Source organism: Echiichthys vipera (genome assembly GCF_963691815.1).
Source record: "Echiichthys vipera genome assembly, chromosome: 16".
Classification (NCBI taxonomy): domain Eukaryota; kingdom Metazoa; phylum Chordata; class Actinopteri; order Perciformes; family Trachinidae; genus Echiichthys; species Echiichthys vipera.
Genome location: NC_139841.1, coordinates 3,161,542 through 3,174,252, shown reverse-complemented (window position 1 = coordinate 3,174,252; position 12,711 = coordinate 3,161,542). Strand labels below are relative to the sequence as shown.

Genomic DNA, 12,711 nt, shown 5'->3' with positions numbered 1-12,711 from the left:
TTAACAAATTTAATAAAACTAATTTACAAAAAGGTGCACTAACAAAAAGGAAAAACACGAAGAACTAGATACAAACTTACGAGATGAATGGACACAAAAGGAGCAGGTACACAGGGAGACATCAGGGTAGGTAGAAGGTATGATCCGACACTGAGTGAGGCTCAGTACAGGATTATATAGAGTGGCAGGTGATCAATGCTAACAAGAATCACCTGCCAGGAAAACAAACTCAAAACCAGAGAACAGAAAGAAAGCACATACAGAAAAACACAGACAGAGGGAGACAAAAACAATGAATAAAGAGGAGAGCGAGAGACTGTCCAGAATCACAACACTGAGCTTCTCTCCTCTCTGTCTGTAGCATTCATGTCTCATCGATGCATGTTACTAATTTAACTTCTTCCCTGGAGTTGTTGTACTTTGTCGTCTCTCAGGTCTCTGCTGATCGTGGTGGTGCCTGCATGATGCTTCCTGCTGCTATTATTACTATTCCTCATATATATATATAAAAACATATATATATATATATATATATATATATATATATATAAGTCATACTCGCATTACTATAGATATTATTGTAGTTACTGTTACATTTGTGGTTGCTTGCATCTCTGGAAGCATCTCTCGCTCTCTGTCTGTCTTTGTCTCTCTCTTTCCATCTGTCTGTCTTTTATCTCTTTCTCTCTTCTTTTCTTCCTCCCCAACCGGTGCAGACAGATGTCCGGTCCTCTATAGAGCTGGGTCTGTTCTACGTTCCTGCCTGTTATAGGGAAGGTTTTCAATGCCACTGTGTGGACCAGATTGCTACTCATGGGGGAATTGTTGGGTCTCTGTAAATCATAAATCAAAAGTCATAGAGTATGCTCTATACCTACTCTATATGTAAAGGTTCCTAAGATAACTTTTGTTATGAATTGGAACTGTAAATAAAATTGAATTGAAAAATTTAACTGAATAGCCGTCTTTGACAAGATGTCAGAACTCTTCTTCACACTTTTCACACAATGTTGGTTTATTTTATCTTCCAACTAGGCTCCACCCTCTATGTTTATGTGTGGGTCTTCTGGCCTTTAGAAGCCTACTGGTGACATCACGGATGCTATGTCCATGTTTTACACAACTTCTGGATCACAGTTGGTATAATGGGTCAAATTTCAGAAGAGTTGGATATTTCAGCAACTACTTGCCAGGTTACCATAGAGTTCTAATGTGGATATTCATGGTCCCCAGTGAGTGTGAAGGCTAAAACATGTTCATTATGACTGAACAAATTTAATCTCTAAATATTAACTTTCTTAATCTTAACATTGCCACCACTAACAAAGAGGTCGTAAAGTTGCACTACAATCCTCTTCAATCAGTTTTTCTTCTGTAGAACCACAATTGGCACTACGATAACAATCAGCACTGCACAAACAGACACAATGATTGAAGAAATAATTTTACAAAGTCTTTTTCTTTTGTGTTCTGCTTCTTTCTTCTTAAGTAAGGAGTCAAATCCTGGTGTGTAGAGATCCTCGAGCCAAAAGTCCAGATCTTTAGGAGTCTTCTCTTCCTCCTGCCAAGAAAAGGAAAATTGATTTAACCATGAAACATCACATGTTCACACTGGTGTGCTTAAGTTTGTTACGTGCCTGTTCCTTTAATGCTTCTCATAGAAAACTTACATTAAGTTTCGAAAAGCCATTAGTCAAATTAATTGTGATCTAGATATCATATTACCATGAGTAAATTTACTGAATCATTTTCATATAATTTGTAATGCAATGAAATACCTTCAAAGCTTATATTAACTATATTAACTGCACTTAAGTTTTTTTCTATTTCTCCAGGGCAAGGATTGGTCTGTGCAGTGCCTGAAATAATCAAATGACCATGTCCTGGGGCGGCTGGTGGCTCAGGGGTTAGAGCAGTTGCCCCATGTAAAGAGGCTGAACGTCCTCCAGGCAGCAGCCACAGCTTCGACTCTGACCTGCGGCCCTTTGCTGTATGTCTCCCCCTCTCTCTCTGACCCCATGTCCTGTCTGGCCTCTGTAATAAACAGGCTTGAAAAACTGCCAAGAAAAGAGAAGACAAGTGCCTTTTTCTTTCCCTCACACAGTCAGAGGTAGTCAGAGTAGTAGTTAGAGGCCCAATTAGTCGCCAATCAGCTGTGTGACTTTTTACATGATAATGAGTTATTTGAGGACTTCCAGTCAGGATTTAGAGCGAATCATAGCACTGAGACAGACCTACTAATAGCTTCAGACAAAGGACTTGTCTCTGTGATTGTTTTACTAGATCTTAGTGCTGCCTTCGACACTATTGACCATCGCATACTGCCACAGAGACTAGAGCATCTGATTGGCATTAAAGGAACCGCACTGAGCTGGTTCAAGTCTTATTTATCAGATAGATCTCAGTTTGTACATGTTAATGACAAATCCTCCATGCACACTAAAGTCAGTCACGGAGTCCCACAGGGTTCTGTCTATTCACCTTATATATGCTTCGATTAGGAAATATTATAAGGAAGCACTCCATACAGTTTCATTGTTATGCTGATGATACACAATTGTATTTGTCGATCAAACCAGAAGAAACCGATCAGTTAGCTAAACTTCAAATGTGCTTTACGGAAATAAAAAGCTGGATGACCTGCAATTCTGATGTTATCGTTATCATACTTGGCCCCGAAGGCCTCCGAAACTCAATAGCTCAAGGTATTGTTACTCTGGATGATGTTATGTTGTCCTCCAGCACCACAGTTAGGAATCTGGGTGTTTTTTTGATCAGGATATGTCCTTCGATTCTCACATAAAATTAACGACAAGGACTGCATATTTTCACCTTCGTAATATTGCGAAAATTAGGAACATTGGCCCTCATTTATAAATCTTGCATGAAAACGGGCGCATATCTGAGTGCAGAATTGGTTGTACGACAGGACACACGTGTGATTTATGAAACATTCGTATCTGACCAATCTCAGCGTACGAATGAGCGGGCCTTGATAAATGCAGCGGCTGAATTCAATCGTCATTAACATATTACGCCCTTAAATATTCCTGGTTCGGAGGCCTCGCCCACTGAGGTTAAACATGGAGAGGAGAAACACTGTTAAGAAAAGAAACTTTTCCGTCACAGAGATCGGCATCCTGACATCCGACATGGAGCAAAATAAAGATGTGCTTTTTGGCAGTCTTAAGAGTGGAATAAAGGGGGGCCATTAAAATGCTGTATGGAAAAGAATAAAAAAAGGCAGTCAACCCGAAGCAGCGCTCCACTGTGACCCGGGTGCGTTTGTGCGCACTGCTGAACCTGTGCTCCTGCTCAGTGGGGTTTGCCAGCGGGTTATTAGGTATTCCGTTAGAGGATAACCTTTGTCACCTAGAAGAACCATACCAAGATGTTAATCATTTGATACCTTGTTTGGTTAAATGCAATTTATCGAGGGTAGCCACTTACTGATATGTGACTGCTTATGCTTAATGACGGCTGAGGTTTGTTAATTATTTTCAGCCAGATTTTGCTCTGCTGCACCGCAAATCCACAGGCTCAAATGTGCGTACACGATCTCAGACCTGACGTGAGATTTGATCGTAGCTCCCGCTCACGTCCAAATTGATAAATGCCGAAGTTTGCGTGGAAATGGTCGTACGCACGTTTTACGTTTTTCTGCCGTACGTTCGTTTGATAAATGAGGGCCATTGTGTCTCAGAAAGATGCAGAAAAACTAGTCCATGCAACTCATATCCATGTGCAGAGCTTTTACATAAACAGCTCCAGATCCGTTGATGAAGATGTTTTCGCTAGAATATCGCTCTAATGTCAACCAATGTTATCCACTGCTGGACAATATGTTTATTAATGTATTTGATGGCGGTCGTCCATGTTTTCTGTTTACGTTCGACTTAAATGGTCTGGAACGCTTTGAAGTCGGCGTTGTAAACTCCATGCAGGATAAGTCCCATATCCCAGTGCTTAGGAATGCAGCAATAGTTCCCCTAAGAAGTAAGGTAGTGTATGCGTCACCGCTCTTTAAACATTTGCTGCAGTGACTTTGATCCGAGCATAGCTATGATGCTGTGGCACGAGAGCTCAGTTACAAAACAGGTGGCTGGACACGAGTCAGACGGCATACTTTAGAAGCCGTACTCCGGTTGTCTGCTCTCTTCACCTGCAGTGGCACACACCCTGTAACTCTAGTGCTAACTACTGTAGCTCGGTTAGCAAAGTGCAACCTATCTTTTATATCTTCTATGGTCATAACACATTACATAACATGTCCACTATTAAATTACTATCACTATTAATGAGTGTTTCCTTTTTCAAAGTTTGGCAATGTCACATTTTTGAAATTCAATTAATAATATTCAAATGTATTTCTAAATAAAACTTTGGCCTCTTTTCTAAGTATTGTTATATTGTTATATATAATGTTATCTCAATGAAAAGGACTGAAACAGATTTATTATTTGGCCAGTAAAAAATTGACTTGGCTGGTAGATTCTTTCATGTACCAGTTCACCTTGGCAGGAGAGCCAAAAAGTTAGTTTACAGCCCTGCTCACGACCCTCCTTTCCTCCACCTAGTAGAGTCCTCTGTTCATTTGTTTGCTCCTCAGTCTTTGTGAATAAACCCACATAACTTTTTCTCTAGTTCTGTGTCTTTCGTTTCATTGTTTGTCAAGTTATTATTTCCAACAGGAGAAGTAACAACCACTCAAGGTGCTTTTACACCACTTGTCACATTCACACATGCATACACTGCTGGCAGAGGCCAACTGTCTATCATCTAATCTAAACATTCAAACCACATTCAAACACCCATGGGAGCAATAAGGGGTTCAGTATCTGGATGGGAATCGAACCATCGATCTTCTGAATGGATTGACGACCCGCCCTACCTCTGAATCACAGCATTTCTTTGAGCAGCATAAATCAGGAAGGAGTTAGCCAGCCAGGTCCACACCAGAGCACAGTGGCAATTTTAGGTTCATAGCATGTATTTTGTGTTTCTACAGGAACATGTTTACATGCTGTATTGTTCAACAAACACTATATTTTTCTCATACAGCTCTTGCCTGTCTCTTTTAAGCCCCCCTCTTGAAAAGCCCTGTGGGCTCTGATTTGTCAGCACTTCCTGGTCTCATTCTCTGTATCTGTACTACTGCAGAAAACTTGACATTAACTGAGAGTATAATGGGATTTTCTACCATCAAAAGTCACAAATAAAGCCTTCTAAACCAAACACAACACAACTGGACATGTTGGAGCAGGAGTGTGGTCTGAAATTAGAGAGCAATGAATAACACAAGCATCCAATATTACAGGGTCATCCATTCCCCGCTCAGGGCCTGTGCCTTCCCTGATTTAATTGAGCATTTTGTTAGGGTTACGGGTTACGGTTAGTGTAAGGGTTAGGGGGTAGTGTTGGGGTCGACATAAGCCTATTTGCTGGGGAATTCTGCACTGATTTTGGAAAAAATAACAGACCAGGGAACATGACCCGGGGAACATAGGACCCTTTTTCAGAAGAGCGGAGAACATCGGACCCTGTTTTTTTTTAAAAAAAGGTCAGATGTTCCCTATCACATACAAACAGGTCATAGGACATAGGACCCCGGGATCATAGGTGCCAATAATACAGCTTTGTCTGCCGTTAGCGTGTAGCTACATGAAGTAAACAGCAGCACGTTCTACCGGAGCTATGCGTAGCTGTACTTCGTGGACATGCCCGGCGTGCTGATGATCTTATTTGAAAATCCTTGAGGCTTAAATATATGAACGCCAAGAAAGTAGAAAAAAACTGTGTGAAAGAAGGTGTTGACAGCAGTCTGTATCCTGAGCAGATCTGCTCATGGGGGTTAGACTGGTTACCCAACAACACCTTTACCTCATTATTATTAGGAAACTTTGATCATGTTTAGCATGAACATCTGACATTATAATTAGATATATATGACTAACACCCTGCAGCTGTTTCTCAACGTTAAATCGAAAGGCCATACGTTGTTTTGGGAGTCATTAGGTGCGTTTCCATTAGGCTGGAATACGTGGAATGAGGTGGGTCTATCTCACCGAAACGCCCCTAATTTGCATGTCGCTCAAGCAACCATTTGTTGGCCCCAGAGGGCCGTTTTTCTCCCCTGAGAGAAGCCTGGTTGCTGATTGGATGTAGCTCTCAGCAGGATGTGATGTGTGGTAGTACAGACGCCACATCAACACGGTGAAGTAGAGGAGACACTTTTATCCAGTGGTGTAGAAGAAAATGATCTGCGCACACACACACACACACACACACACACACACACACACACACACACACACACACACACACACACACACACACACACACACACACACACACACACACACACACACACACACACACACACACACACACACACATACACACACGTCGTACTGCGAGGTGATAGCCTGTCTGTCAACAAACACTTTCACAGCGTCTCAAATTTTTAAGGTGGAGTGTTTTCTTCCGTGTTACTTGTTCATGCCACCTTAAATCAAACTACAACTATTCTGTATTTCTCACTTTGAGAAAGAACGGCGCACCACTGTATCACTGATCAGCTGATCATTAGCGATCCAAACCCATTCAGAGAGATACGTCACCTCCAGAGTCTTCTAAATCCCTCTGGGGCCTTTTTTTGTAACGGAAACACAGTGAGTGAACGGTTTTTGCACCCATCCATCCTGCCAGCCATGCACAGCCTCTCTTACATGTATTACCTTTAAATAATCCGCCAAGTTTCCATTGATTGTTTGTGTGTCATACTCCTTGACAGTCCAGGAAGGCTTGGACTTCTTGTTGTCCACTGCTTCCATCAATCTTATGTCCATGTACAGAGGGTTCCTTTTAATGTTGGACTTCAGAGTGACAGGTGTGATGTGCTTCTCCAGGTATCTGGCCTCAAACACCACAGGAGTGCCCTCTGGGGATGGAGGAGACCAGCTTTCAGACTTTACTCTTCGCTCCCTCTGTTGAGACAATGATGCAGGCAATTCTCACCACATCCACCTTTAGGCTATCAGCACCTTCTATAGACGAAGACAAGACACTAGAGTCTCAGATACAATGATGCCTAAACCAGGCATTTTTTGCCACAAATATATGATTATTTCTGCATTTTATTTGTCCTCATTATCTGTACTTCTTTCATTTAAAAAGATTCCCAACAGTGCCAACGCTTTTAAGATCTGCATAGCGGGATGATTGGATTGGATTGATAATAGGAAATAAAAAAGTATTGTTTACAATTTTTGTTTACTTGTTTCCTGTTATATTTCTGAAATTTACTCTCCTCTTGTGTCTTTTCTTATTTCACTTCCTGTATGTCTGTTTCCCATTGGTTTATTAGTTCCTTATGTATTTTACTCTGTTTAGTTACAGTTCTATTTTACGGTCACTGAGCCTGTTTCAAGATGCTTCTGTTTCCTGGGTTTTGTGTTTCTCTGTTCTTTCAGCCTCCTGTATTCCTGTGCTGCCTTTCTCCTCACATGCTCCATCTCAGCCTTGTTGGTTAGTGCATTATCCCCTCATATACCTCAGCTGAGCTTCTTAACCAATCACTCCAGCTGCGCTTCATCCCCTTAACAGTTTAGTATGTCCTCTGCTCAGAAACATGAAGGGAACACATCAGATCTTGATGAACGACTTATTACTATTAAAAATCTTTACTAATGTATATATTGTATCAATTTTTGAGAACAAAATGACAACAACAGTTAATAAAAAAACAAAAGCATCAACCTACTTAGGGCTGAATTCAAAAATAAACTGAAAAAACCTTTGTGAAAAATTTAACCAACTCATAATGTGACTCAGTAGTGTTTGGTGTCCTGGGGGATCTCCTCCCAGACCTAGATCACTGAGCTCCTGGACAGTCTGCGGTGGATACATAATGTCCCATAGGTGCTCAATTGGATTTAGTTCAGGGGAAGAACACACTGTGGCCACATGAGGCCGGGAATAGTCCTGCACCAGGAGGAACCAAGGGCTCACTGCACCAGAGTAATCGATTGTAACCGGGTTAAGGGCTTCTCATACCCCAGTTAACAGACCTAGAGAGCTCCTCTAGAACCCTGATTATTCGTGCATGTAAACAGCGTTCTTGGGTTACTATCGGGTTTTGCGTCTTCGCATGTGCCCGGGGTTAGAACTCGCCCATGGACGACCAGTCAATTCTGGTGTTCTCTCTGAATGCAAGTTGAGCTGGAGTTTAACTTAGTTGGTGTTATACTGTGACAATTAAGTGCCCCCTTCGTTTTTTGAGCAGTGTATTTAAGCCATGGATTTCAGTTCAGTCTTTATTGGACCCTTAGTTCTGTTTTGTGTTTTTTGCCTCTCCTGTACCAAACTTATTATAAAGAGTCATTTTCAAGTTCCTGTTGTCTGCAGTCTCCTGCGTTTGGGGTTCAGTGTCTTGCTCAAGGAAACTTTGACATGTGGACAGGAGGTGCCAGGGATTGAACCGCCGACCTTCGGAGAATTTGCTCTACCTTCAACACTCAACTAATTTTTCTACCATTTAAATCTACTCCAACGAAGCATGACAGTATACACAAACATGCTCTGCTTGGAACAATAATATGTGTTTCTGATTTTTTTGGGGGGTGAAAAGATTACATTTTCCACATAAAAATCCTTAAAAGGCACTACTATGTAAGCTGCTACAGTTTGTATAATATTTTGCATCACAGATTTCAAAGAGCCTTCTACGAGGGCTTTTTAGCTCAGTCCTGCAGTGTACACCTGGTAGTTGGGTCGGATCATGTTCGAACCATACCCATGACAATGTGTTAAACTAGCTGAACTTTCTTTTTAATTACACAGTTTGACAATCATCATAGTCAAGAAAACTGAATTGAATGAAATTGACTGTTTCTCACTTGCTAATACCACAGTAAGTTAGCATAAAATGCTATACAGTGCCCATGGTCTGTTCAAAGTCTGCCATAAAAGTTAAATTTTCTCACATACTCGAGGCAAAACCGAACGAGGAATTTTTGAAAAGAACTAGAGATCACAGAGCTTCCATAGGAATGACTGGCCTTCCCGTAACTTGCATTTGTACACAGCGATATGTGAAACAAGGCTTTGTTCCTTCTAGGCTGGACTATTGCAACTCCTTATTATCAGGCTGCTCCAATAAGTCTGTTAAGAGTCTCTAGTTGGTCCAAAATGCTGCAGCTCATGTACTAACAAAAACAAATCGAAGAGAACATATTTCTCCTGTATTAGCTGTATCTTTGCACTGGCTATCTGAAAAATCTAGAATATAATTAAAAATCCTTCTCCTTACCTACAAAGCTCTCATTGGTCAGGCTCCGTCGTATCTTAAAGAGCTCATAGTACCGTATCACCCGACTAGATCGCTGCGCTCTGAGAATGCAGGGCTACTCGTCGTTCCTAGAGTCTCCAAAAGTAGAATGGGAGGCAGAGCCTTCAGCTACCAAACTCCTCTCCTGTGGAACCAACTCCCAAGTGTTATTCAGGAGGCAGACACTGTCCCCATATTTGAGAGTAAACTCAAAACTTTCCTCTTTGATAAAGCTTACAGTTAGGGCTTGCGAGCCCTCGGCAATGTTGTTATTGGCATTCAATTTCTCTTGAGCCTGCATGTACAGGGCCTAAGCTTATTTTGTTCTGCTTATTCTGCTGCTATAGGCCTAGTCTGCTGGGGGATAATCCTGTTCCTGATACTCTGATCTTCTCTCCTCTCTGTCTGTATCATTCATATCTCATCAATGAAAGTTACTAATTCAACTTATTCCCTGGAGTTGTTTGTGCTTTGTCGTCTCTTGGGTCTCTGCTGATCGTGGTGATGCCTGCTACAGTGGTCCTGCATGACGCTTCCTGCTGATATTATTACTATTACTCTACAATTACTATATACTATCATTAGTTTTATAAACTATAAAATGTGTAGCCATAAAAACATCATCAGTTATATATCTCATTGTATCACAGCTGTTATTACTCATAATTGATCATATTTACCACCATCATTATTATCATTGTCATATTCTATCTCCCTAGCTGTGCTTCTTTCTACTATTCTACTGTATTAACTGCCATAACATATAAGTCATATTCACTTTTTTATAGATATTATTATAGTTACTGTTACTTTTGTGGTTGCTTGGATCTCTGGAAGTGTCTCTCTGTCTGTCTTTGTGTCTGCTGCTATAGGCCTAGTCTGCTGGGGGATAATCCTGTTCCTGATACTCTGATCTTCTCTCCTCTCTGTCTGTATCATTCATATCTCATCAATGAAAGTTACTAATTCAACTTATTCCCTGGAGTTGTTTGTGCTTTGTCGTCTCTTGGGTCTCTGCTGATCGTGGTGATGCCTGCTACAGTGGTCCTGCATGACGCTTCCTGCTGATATTATTACTATTACTCTACAATTACTATATACTATCATTAGTTTTATAAACTATAAAATGTGTAGCCATAAAAACATCATCAGTTATATATCTCATTGTATCACAGCTGTTATTACTCATAATTGATCATATTTACCACCATCATTATTATCATTGTCATATTCTATCTCCCTAGCTGTGCTTCTTTCTACTATTCTACTGTATTAACTGCCATAACATATAAGTCATATTCACTTTTTTATAGATATTATTATAGTTACTGTTACTTTTGTGGTTGCTTGGATCTCTGGAAGTGTCTCTCTGTCTGTCTTTGTGTCTGTCTTTGCCTCCATAGAGCTGTGTCCAACGTTCCTGCCTGTTAAAGGGAAGGTTTTCGTTGCCACTGTGTTGTTGTTGCTGCTCAATGGGGGAATTGTTGGGTCTATGTAAACTATAAATAAGTCATAGAGTGTGGTCTATACCTACTCTGTAAAGTGTCCTGAGATTACTTTTGTTATGATTTGGCACTGTAAATAAAATTGAAACTGAAATAAGGATAGATGTTGTGAAATGAGGACAAAATGTTTTGGGAAAATTTGATTTTGGACTATATAGACTTCATTTGACTTTAAGGGCAACCTTCCTCCCTACTAGAAGATCATTCATGCTGATTGAATGCACATAATAAATAATGCATCAGGGTTGGGTTTTAATGTGTATTTTTTTTAGTAACCAAATGCATCTATGACACAAGACCCAAAGCATACAGAGAGATGATCATATGGAAGAGCGGCTATGACATAGTCCATACCTGGGAGTAGACTCTGTTCTGCCAGTGTCTCTGACTGGACATGACTGCCCCGACCTGAAACATGCCATGTGAGGCCGGCAGCATCCCAACATCCAGCTGGAGAAACTTCTCTGGGTGGTTGTTGTTGGGCAGAACAGAGATGTCCATCTTGGCTGTGTTGCTCCATCTACACTGACCGCTTCACCTGATGGCAGCTTAGCTGGATTCACATGCTCACTACAACTGGTAAGCTCTGTAATAATTAATGAAGAGCAGTATTTATGAGCCTGTATCACTTGCAGGTGTGTGTAACCCAACCTGACCATTAAGAGCCTGATGCTGAGAAGCAACAGTGACAGGAGAGAGAGAGAGAGAGAGAGAGAGAGAGAGAGAGAGAGAGAGAGAGAGAGAGAGAGAGAGAGAGAGAGAGAGAGAGAGAGAGAGAGAGCCTAGTTGAGGCACAGTGCCTTAGGGCCCGTCCACACTGAGACGCTTTTTCCTGTAACCGCACAACTTCAGTCTGGTTTAGTCGACCATCCACAGCAGACAGCATTATCAGAGCCTAAAAACCGGATCTTTTGAAACTGGGTCCCAGAGTGGGAAGATTTGAAAACGCCTGTCTTTTATGAAAATTGCAGCTGATTGGGAGACAGTTGCAGTGAAGGTGTTGCATGTTGGTGAAGGAGGTTCACAAAAACATTTGTATTCACCCTGCCATTATGGTAGAACAATGTATTATACAAATAGAAAGGTCTACAAGAAGGAGTCAGAAGAGAAGTCTCACAGCAATCAAGGGGAATTTATTGAATCAAGGTTTGATACACTCATCACAGAGTTCCAAGATTCCAAATTCGAAATTCCTAAATTCCAAGTGTCTCTTAACAGAGCTGCCCATCTTATACTGAGGTTTGTGTGCTGACAACGTTTACATGCCCCATCAGGTCTTCCCAGTACACACTCATACATTTACCATCAGTAGGGTCTACTTTGTGTCCAGACGTCATCATGCCCAAATATAGTTCTATTATTCTCTAAACAAAATGTGTGCTTATCAGGCCTATGTCCCAAGTACACTGTGACCCTATCCTGTTATTCACTTTCTCAGTCATGTTTTCTTCCACACCATGTAGCTGTACAAGAGGCCCAACTCCTGCTGCAGAAAACATGACATTGCTTAAGTTCAGTTTATTTGGGTCTGATGGGAAACATTATGTTCACTGTCGTACTGGGAAAAGACTGAACCCAAAGTGTGTAAAGAAGTCAGTTAAATTTGCAGGAGGAAGTGTCAGAGTCCAGATCTAACCCTGGACAGGACGCCAGTCTATTGCAGGGCACATAGAGACGAACAGAGACAGACAACCATTCACACCTACGGGCAATTTTTTTTTTAGAGTCATCTATTAACCTAACACCTGCATGTCTTTGGATTGTGGAAGGAAACCAGAGAACCCGGAGAAAACCCACGCAGACACGGGGAGAACATGCAAACAGAAGTGTTGTGATCACTTATCAGGAGGTATACCAGCTGATAGAGGGTCTGTATTG

General features: G+C 41.2%; 1 protein-coding gene across 1 annotated transcript; it reads right to left on the bottom strand.

Moving 5' to 3' along the window:
- Window positions 1-1,360: 1,360 nt before the first annotated feature.
- Window positions 1,361-11,334, bottom strand: minar2 (membrane integral NOTCH2 associated receptor 2; the record flags this gene model as incomplete). The annotated part of the gene is made up of 3 exons (XM_083929505.1): window positions 1,361-1,561; window positions 6,738-6,986; window positions 11,188-11,334. The coding sequence occupies 3 exons, from the start codon at window positions 11,332-11,334 to the stop codon at window positions 1,361-1,363; spliced, it is 597 nt and encodes a 198-aa protein (XP_083785631.1).
- Window positions 11,335-12,711: the final 1,377 nt, after the last annotated feature.